General features: G+C 48.9%; 3 protein-coding genes across 8 annotated transcripts; 2 read left to right on the top strand and 1 right to left on the bottom strand.

Annotated features, from left to right (window-relative positions):
- Positions 1–32: 32 nt before the first annotated feature.
- nit1 (nitrilase 1) lies at positions 33–2,857 on the bottom strand. Of its 3 annotated transcripts, XM_037260663.1 has the most exons (7): positions 2,560–2,593; positions 2,151–2,225; positions 1,343–1,576; positions 1,148–1,251; positions 933–1,069; positions 741–866; positions 33–602 (listed from the first exon to the last, which is right to left on the bottom strand). In XM_037260663.1, the coding sequence occupies exons 3-7, from the start codon at positions 1,573–1,575 to the stop codon at positions 345–347; spliced, it is 858 nt and encodes a 285-aa protein (XP_037116558.1). In that variant the 5' UTR covers position 1,576; positions 2,151–2,225; positions 2,560–2,593; the 3' UTR covers positions 33–344. The 3 variants fall into 3 exon arrangements, with proteins under 3 accessions (XP_037116558.1, XP_037116557.1, XP_037116559.1); XM_037260662.1 differs by lacking the exons at positions 2,151–2,225; positions 2,560–2,593 and adding an exon at positions 2,674–2,857; XM_037260664.1 differs by lacking the exon at positions 2,151–2,225 and having other exon boundaries at positions 2,560–2,650.
- On the top strand, positions 2,284–4,910 carry pfdn2 (prefoldin subunit 2). 2 transcript variants are annotated; one of them, XM_037260666.1, is made up of 4 exons: positions 2,284–2,413; positions 3,624–3,712; positions 3,885–4,008; positions 4,126–4,910. In XM_037260666.1, the coding sequence occupies exons 1-4, from the start codon at positions 2,411–2,413 to the stop codon at positions 4,315–4,317; spliced, it is 408 nt and encodes a 135-aa protein (XP_037116561.1). In that variant the 5' UTR covers positions 2,284–2,410; the 3' UTR covers positions 4,318–4,910. The 2 variants fall into 2 exon arrangements, with proteins under 2 accessions (XP_037116561.1, XP_037116560.1); XM_037260665.1 differs by lacking the exon at positions 2,284–2,413 and adding an exon at positions 2,863–2,992.
- A 318-nt stretch (positions 4,911–5,228) lies between these two features.
- b4gat1 (beta-1,4-glucuronyltransferase 1) lies at positions 5,229–7,465 on the top strand. 3 transcript variants are annotated; one of them, XM_037260660.1, is made up of 3 exons: positions 5,230–6,467; positions 6,602–6,808; positions 6,865–7,465. In XM_037260660.1, the coding sequence occupies exons 1-2, from the start codon at positions 5,376–5,378 to the stop codon at positions 6,791–6,793; spliced, it is 1,284 nt and encodes a 427-aa protein (XP_037116555.1). In that variant the 5' UTR covers positions 5,230–5,375; the 3' UTR covers positions 6,794–6,808; positions 6,865–7,465. The 3 variants fall into 3 exon arrangements, with proteins under 3 accessions (XP_037116556.1, XP_037116555.1, XP_037116554.1); XM_037260661.1 differs by lacking the exon at positions 6,865–7,465 and having other exon boundaries at positions 5,229–6,517; positions 6,600–6,726; XM_037260659.1 differs by having other exon boundaries at positions 6,602–7,465.

Raw genomic sequence — 7,465 nt, 5'->3', positions numbered from 1 at the left:
TCGTCACAGGAACATCAAGCTGCTTGGTTTAGATTTTGATTCATGTTTTATTTACAATTACATTTGTTACATTCACGTTATTCGCGTGAGCACCGTGGGATTTCTTCCATTAACATAGTGGTGCCAACAATTTTGTCCCGGTGACTATTATGAGAAGTGATCTTTACATTTGTTCTCATTGTAAAACTTAACAGTCGTTCCCTGTACTTTAATAAATGGAACACAACAGCCATGGTCTGGAGAAGGTTCCTTGTCCTTATAAAAGACAGAAGAACTTTATATGATCATTTGGAGCAGGTTTCCTCATGACCTAAAATGAGTCAAAGTTGGACCATTCACTCATGTCACACGCTGGCGTAAAAGTTGTCGTCTCGCCGATGCTTTTGAAGCGGCATATTCCTTCGAACGCTGCGAACTTTCTCTAGGTCGACCTCCACCAGCGCCAGGCCCGCTCGCTCCCCCCCGCAGTCAGCCGTCACCGCTCCCCAGGGGTCCACGGCCAGGGCGTGGCCGTAGGACGAGCGCCTGTCGTGATGCCGGCCCACCTGCGCCGCCGCCAGGACGTAACACTGGTTCTCGATGGCTCGCGCCCGGAGCAGCACCTGTCAACGCAAACGGGCTTCACCCTTTCATATGTGTTGGGTCCATTTGACCCGGGCCAGGAGACATTCAACTGTCCACTCTACCTTTCATATGAAAAGGGGAATAAAAGTGACATCATTTATAATATTATTTAGTACCTCCCAGTGAGCGGCTCCCGTCACCTCCGTGAAGGCCGACGGGAAGGTCAGGATCTCGGCGCCGCTCTTCTGCAACGCCAGCGAAAACTCCGGGAACCTCAAGTCGTAGCAGACTCCCAATCCGAGCTGACGGCAAACGGCGGTGAGAAGTGCGAGTCGACGCAATCTGACCCGTCGGTGCGGAGAGGACACCTTGCCGATGGGCGTTTGGACCGGCGCTACCAGCGACGGGCCCGGGATGGTAAAGGTGCTTTCGCTGAGCAAGACGCCTTTCTCGGGAAGCTCCACGTCAAACAGGTGGCATTTCCTGTAGGTGGACACGATCTCGCCTGCACGGATCACAAAAACGCGGCGACGTGACCTCAGGAAGCGCAAAGGGGTCCACGTGTGTTTTAAGACGACTCTACCTTGATTGTTCATGACCACGTGGCAGTTGTAAATCCGCCGCTCGGCCTCCCACTGACGTCCTCGTTCGTGGAAGCCGCCCAGAGACAACCACATGTCCAACTTCCTGTGACGAAGGAAGGTGATGTTGAGCTCGGCCAGAAACTTTTTTTTCCTTGTCCACGTCTTTCACACCAATCCGCCTCGATGTCTCGTACCGGGCCATCTGAGCGTATTGCGCAATAGTATCTCCCGCCAGGGTCTCAGAGAGCTCCAGGGTCTCCTCGCGGCTGGAGCCGATGTAGTCAAAGGCCTCGGGCAGGAAGGCCATGGCGGCGCCTCGTCGCTTTGCCTCTTCCAGCAGCTCTCGGGTGGCACAAAAGTTGGCTAGCTTGTCTACGGTGACGCTCAGCTGACACAAGGCGGCCCGCGGATGGTGAGAACTTGACATCCTGCGCAGAGAACGGATTTCGGTTTGACTTTTGTTTTTTCGACATAGCTTTAATTAGGTTACAGAGATGGTTTGTTTTGCTTCGTTTAAAAAAAAAGTGTTTTGTCTCCTGGGGACGATGTCACCAGGCGGCTTTTTTTTCCCCTGTGCGACATTACTTTTAAAGCATTTATTGATTTTATTTTGTTCACAAAAAATGTATTTCCAATTTTGGTTATTTCATTCGTTTTCATTGACTAAAATAACTGGTTCTGACAACACCTAGCATGTCAACTCAAATATGCAGAATAGTTCCTAAGACAAACACAGCAGACAAATATTGACATTAATTTTTGATTATACTAGAAAATGCGCCATGCTGGGTTCTGCTGCTTGCACCACAGTTCTGGCTTTTCGTCTTTCGCTAACACCGTATGAAAGCAATACTCACAATAAAGATTAAGTTGAAATATGCTTTCAAGCCATACGTATAAAACCATCAGGTTAAAAGCAATAAAATGCATCTTAGCTGGAACAAGCAAGAGGGAGAACATCTAGTAACTCTTCAAGATTCTGCCATTTGTGTCTCGCCTTGCCTGAAGGGTGTTTCAGCAAGCAGGCTATGTGAAAATTAACATTCAGGGGAAGTTGACCCTTAAATGAGGGAAAGTCTGAACAACGCACTTCAATGAGAAGAGAAAGTTCAGACTCATTTACCACAGGAACATACTCTGTAAACTGCACACTAGCAAGTTTTCTAGGCAAATTCTGCACTTTCTACCCATTTCCTCCAACCTGTCGCAAAAATAACGAGTGTTTTCCACAACCAAATCCATACAACTAAACGTAAAATCATATGGTATTTGTTATTTATTCATGCTTTTCGGCAAAGTTAGTCATTCATCTTCTTAACATTTTCCTGCCACCTTGCTAACTACCGCCCCTTCTAATGTTTCATCCGCTGCCCTTGTTTTGTTTCCTGTCAATTGCATGATGCTCAACTACCTGGTTTATGTCCGATTGTTGAACTTCGTTCCAGCTACGGTTGTCAATAAAATGACAAGGATTTAAGGTTGTGCAGATTACATGTGAAGGAGGGAATGACAAATAATTAGTTACCTGTTATGTGGCTTGACTGCCCGAATGGACAATAAGGACGCTGACGACCTCAATACGGAGAACATTGGTTCAAATCATGACGTGTTCACTCCAAGTTAAAGATTCGGTCCCCACTCAAAACAAAAAAGACCGATACGTGAAGGCGTTTGTTGATGTCGGCTAATTTCATTCAGGCAATCTCGCGGGCAGCACTTCAACTCCTGACAGGGGTCTTCCTTGTCACCTAACGAGATCCAAAATGGCAGCGAACGGTAGCAACGCGGCTTCCAAAGCTACAAACAATAGTGGAGGAAAACAATCCACCCCCTCCACCGAACAGGTACCGCCACCGGCACCGTTCGTCGGTTTGATTGTGGCCGGTCCCTCCGCGGGGATTAACGGGACGAAGAAACTGGGCTAGCCACAATGCTAACGATCTCATCGCTGCACCTATCTGGCGACTGTGTGCTTGTGTCCACCTGAATGCAGCTTCCTAATGAACCGATTGGACAATGGTGGATGCTTTTGTTGTTCTACTTTTAGGGTGCTCTGGTTTGCACGGCCTTCTTTTCTCCGTCGACGTGATATCAACGCTATTTTCAGTGCACACTAGCCGATCCTACAGATGATAGCCGGTGATATTTGCATTAAAATGCGACTCTTCTGCAAATTTCATCAAGGTATCTCCCAGCCAGTAGTAAACTAACCACCAGGGAGCGAAAGGACGATTAAAGCGTCAATAAACTGGCTAAATTTGACAAATTAGCGCATCCTGCCGAGTCATGACGAGAGAAGTGAAGCAAATAATGTGGATGAGGGACGAGTGCCTCCCAAGGGTTTAGCATCTGTTATTTTGGATTGATGACAAGTAACATTTTCATTTAGATAGCCCTTTGTCAATTTTGCAATCTTGCGTAAATTAGATGATTACTTACTGATTAGAATGAATTCACTTGTGTGATGTTCAACAGGTGGTGGCAACATTTCAGAGAATGCGCCAGGAGCAGCGCAATATGGCCTCCAAAGCAGCAGAGTTGGAGATGGAATCAAATGAACACAGGTGGGTGGGTCTCTTGCACCAAAAGGCATGGGCCCGACTGTCGGCACGTCACGCCGAAAAAAATGGACGGAAATACACGGCGACAGAGACAGCGACGCTGACCATCAATTCTCTATAATAATAATAAACAGAGGAAACTTTCCTCTGTGATTGATTGGCTTGTCTCCACCAGCCTTGTCATCGACACCCTGAAAGATGTGGACCCTTCCCGGAAATGCTTCCGTCTCGTCGGCGGCGTGCTGGTGGAGAGGACGGTCAAAGAAGTTCTGCCGGCACTGCAAACCAACAAGGAGCAGGTAATGACAATGCTTATTTCAGATTTTTTCTTTAGCTGTGGATTTTTTGCATTTTGTCACGAGCCTCCATCGCCGCATGTCAATTTGAGCATTTGTCTCCTGTTTGTGTCTTGTCAGCTCTCCAAAATAATCGAGTCACTCAACACCATGATGCTGGAGAAAGGCCGTGAACTCACCGAGTACAGAGAACGTTACAACATTCGCCTGGTGGGCGAGGGCGAGAGCGATGCACAGAGCCAGTCCACGACTGCTTCCAAGGATAGTGAAGGAGGCAACCCTAAAAGTGGAGCTGGTGTTTTGGTTTCATAGTTTTTTTGGGGGGGGGTTCGGGGGCGGGGGGGATGCTGTGGCTCTAAGGCTCTCACATATTGAAAACAAAGTTGACAAAAAAAAAAATCTAGGTTCAAACATAAAATTTGCCTCAAGATTTTATACTGACAACTTCAAGATGCGACGTGCCCTACCAAATGCATTTTCAGTTTTGGTAGGTCTCGAATGTTGTTTACAGTGTGTGTGCGTGTTTGCGGCGGCCCCGCAGGCGAAGTGCTCACAGGTCGGAACAGTCAGCCCGTTTTGCTCTGCTCTGGCAAACTGCAGAGAATAAAAAGCCTTTGGCAATGAGTCCTCTTGTGATGTTCTCCATGCATATTGGCACACAATAGTGATTTGTAAACAGGTGCAGCTCAATAACACATAAGCATATGACATCCAAATTCAATTCCCAAATAATCCACTTTGACAAAAGTTAAATAGTAAAGTAAAAAATACTGTAAAGCAGGCAAATACTCTACATGTAGCTCATTGGTGTTTGGTTGTTCTGGGCTGTGGAGAAGGAAGAAGAATTTAAGAGTTGGCATGGCATGTGGCGGAGAATGTGACAATAAAGCATGGCATTCTATCCATTTTTTTTCTGTCCATTTTTACACATTTAATTTACATATCGTGGCATGCCGAATCCTGATACCTCCGAAATCACCCCTTTTCAGTAGAACAAAATAGCTTGTCTGACAAACACAGTGAGGCATTTTAAACAGCTTAGATGGGCAATAATGTGTACAAAGAGCTCAAGCACGTATACATTTGAAATATATATGTCAATTATGACAGGATTTTACAGCGTGTCTGTGATATCGAGTCGAGTGGCCCTTTTTATTATTTTTTTTTAACTTAAAAGGTCCTTGCCCTCGTGCTGGACATGCGCGTGACGTCATGACGCTCGCTCTCACGGCGTTCGTCGGGAGCCTTTCCAGCTGGTAGCGCAGCTGCTATGCTATGCTAAGCGGCTAGGCTAAGCTAGGCGAAGCGGCCACCGGCAAGAATGGCAAGGTAGGCGACGTTCCCTCTCGTTTTGGCTCACTTTGTGAGGAATGCATCTGCCTAAGAAATGTTCGGCCTTCCGCATGGTGCTGAGCGCTCTGCTGCTGGTGGCGCTGCTGCAGCTCCTCTACCTGTCCTTCTTGTCCAAGTTGCACGGCAAGCAGCAGCGCTACAGCTACTCGGAGCTCTTCGGGGGCTCCGGCCCGGGGAGCGTCGCGGCGCACGCCGAGAAGAACGCCCGCAAGGAGCGCCTGAGATATTCCCTTTCCACGGGGGGGATCTTTGACCACAGCGGACAGTACCGCGTGTACAAGAACATGGTTCAGAGCGACTTCGCCAACAAGCCGGCTTCCAATGTTCTCACGCTGGCCACCCACACGACCATCAACAACCTTCACCACCTGGAGGATCTGGTGGAGCGGTGGCGCAACCCGCTGTCGGTGGCGATCTTTGCGCACGGCCAGGACGTCAAGTTTGCCACGGCGCTGGTGTACGCGCTGGGCGTTTTGTGTCCTCGCTTGCAGGCCCTGGTGGACTTCCACCTGGTGTGTCTCTCGGGGGAGACGGCCAGCTTTCCCGAGGAGGACCACCACCACTTTGCCGGCCTGGGCGACTGCGCTGCTGTCTTCGCCCGGCTGCAAGCCCACAGGGACAAATACAAGAACTACGCTATTGGCGCCGACGTCTCCTACCCCAATAACCTCCTTCGGAACGTGGCCCGAGGAGGCAGCGAGGCCTCCTACGTCCTCGTCATTGACATCGACATGATGCCTGCGGCTGATCTGCACCGGCAGTTCCTGGAGATGATCGCCGGGCGCCGGCCTGACCCGGACCAGGTTTTCGTCTTGCCCGCCTTCGAGATCCGCCACACCAGGAAGATCCCGGCCACCAAGGCGGAGCTGGTGCGGCTATACCAGGTGGGCGAAGTGAGACCTTTCTATGAGGAGCTGTGCCCTCGATGCCAAGCCCCCACCAACTACTCGCAGTGGGTCAACAGCCACGTCCGGGACACTTCGGGCGTCCTGGAAGTGGCCTACACGCTGACCTGGGTGGATCCGTGGGAGCCTTTTTACATCGGCCCGCGCAGCGTGCCCCTCTACGACGAGAACTTCAAGCAGTACGGCTTCAATCGCATCAGCCAGGTCAGAAATGGCGTCATGCGCGTGCAGAGCAGCCAAATGGGGATTTCATAAGAGACCAGATCCAAATGAACGCTAAACTGTCTTTCATATTCCATTATGACGTCTCATCCGACTTGCTGACTTGTTTTGTGCAGGCCTGCGAGCTCCACGTAGCCGGCTTCAAGTTCTCCGTGCTGACCTCGGCCTTCCTGGTCCACCGCGGCTTCAAGATCCAGGGCGAGTTCCACGCTAAGAAGGACGAGGAAAACAATCGCAACCGGCTCCTGTTTCGCAGCTTCAAAGAGGCTCTGAAGACCAAATATCCAAACTCCGCCAGGCGATGCTAATATAAAGAATAAAAAATAGGGGGGATTGGGGCCATCCTCCACATTAACATCCTTATTGTGAGGAAGAGAAACTGCTCCGTGATGTCCGTCAGTGACCACTAGATGGCAGCAGACGCGCTGAGACCCGACTGATAGTTGACGTTGTACTTTTGACATTTTTATGCTTGTATTTGTATTTATTGTAAAATGGCACATCCCTCGTCAATCACCCTTTTTGGCAGAGAAAACGACTTGCCTTCTATTTATTTTTACTTTTGGGTAGCACTGCTCGTCTTCTGCCTTGATTCTTTGCCCGAAGTATGACGTTGCCATGACAAGCACAACAGGAAGTCAATCTTTCTATCCGTAGACAAAGTACCCACACAATGAGTACTTTCAGTTCGAGGCTTTTATTCTGTCTCCATAAGTATTCCAACCTTAAGTTTTGGGAACTTTTGTTTCTGGCTACCCAGGAAAAAGAGTCAGCTGGGCATGTGACACCTGGAACCTTTGGTGCTAGTTTCGAAAGCCCCTCTGTGGCATTGTTCATTGTGTGTTAGCATCAAGCTAGTGTCGTAAGCTAGCTAGGGATGACAATGTTAATACGGTTTTGTTTAATACACAACAGGAAGGTTTTAGTTTTAACATAGGTCAAACTACAACTGGGACAATAAACATCTTGATGCAATCGCT

The sequence above is a fragment of the Syngnathus acus genome, chromosome 10, assembly GCF_901709675.1.
Source record: "Syngnathus acus chromosome 10, fSynAcu1.2, whole genome shotgun sequence".
NCBI lineage: Eukaryota > Metazoa > Chordata > Actinopteri > Syngnathiformes > Syngnathidae > Syngnathus > Syngnathus acus.
This window is presented reverse-complemented; position numbering and strand designations above follow the sequence as displayed.

Excerpts from the sequence above, each read along its gene's own strand:
- nit1 (XM_037260662.1), bottom strand. The coding sequence starts at position 2,738 with ATGTTCTCCGTATTGAGGTCGTCAGCGTCCTTATTGTCCATTCGGGCA. Across the intron at positions 1,252-1,342 it reads CAATACGCTCAGATGGCCCG|GAAGTTGGACATGTGGTTGT; the intron begins GTACGAGACATC and ends CCTTCGTCACAG. Across the intron at positions 603-740 it reads CGGGAGCCGCTCACTGGGAG|GTGCTGCTCCGGGCGCGAGC; the intron begins GTACTAAATAAT and ends TTGCGTTGACAG.
- pfdn2 (XM_037260665.1), top strand. The coding sequence starts at position 2,912 with ATGGCAGCGAACGGTAGCAACGCGGCTTCCAAAGCTACAAACAATAGT. Across the intron at positions 3,713-3,884 it reads ATGGAATCAAATGAACACAG|CCTTGTCATCGACACCCTGA; the intron begins GTGGGTGGGTCT and ends TGTCTCCACCAG. Across the intron at positions 4,009-4,125 it reads TGCAAACCAACAAGGAGCAG|CTCTCCAAAATAATCGAGTC; the intron begins GTAATGACAATG and ends GTGTCTTGTCAG.
- b4gat1 (XM_037260660.1), top strand. The coding sequence starts at position 5,376 with ATGCATCTGCCTAAGAAATGTTCGGCCTTCCGCATGGTGCTGAGCGCT. Across the intron at positions 6,468-6,601 it reads GCTTCAATCGCATCAGCCAG|GCCTGCGAGCTCCACGTAGC; the intron begins GTCAGAAATGGC and ends TGTTTTGTGCAG.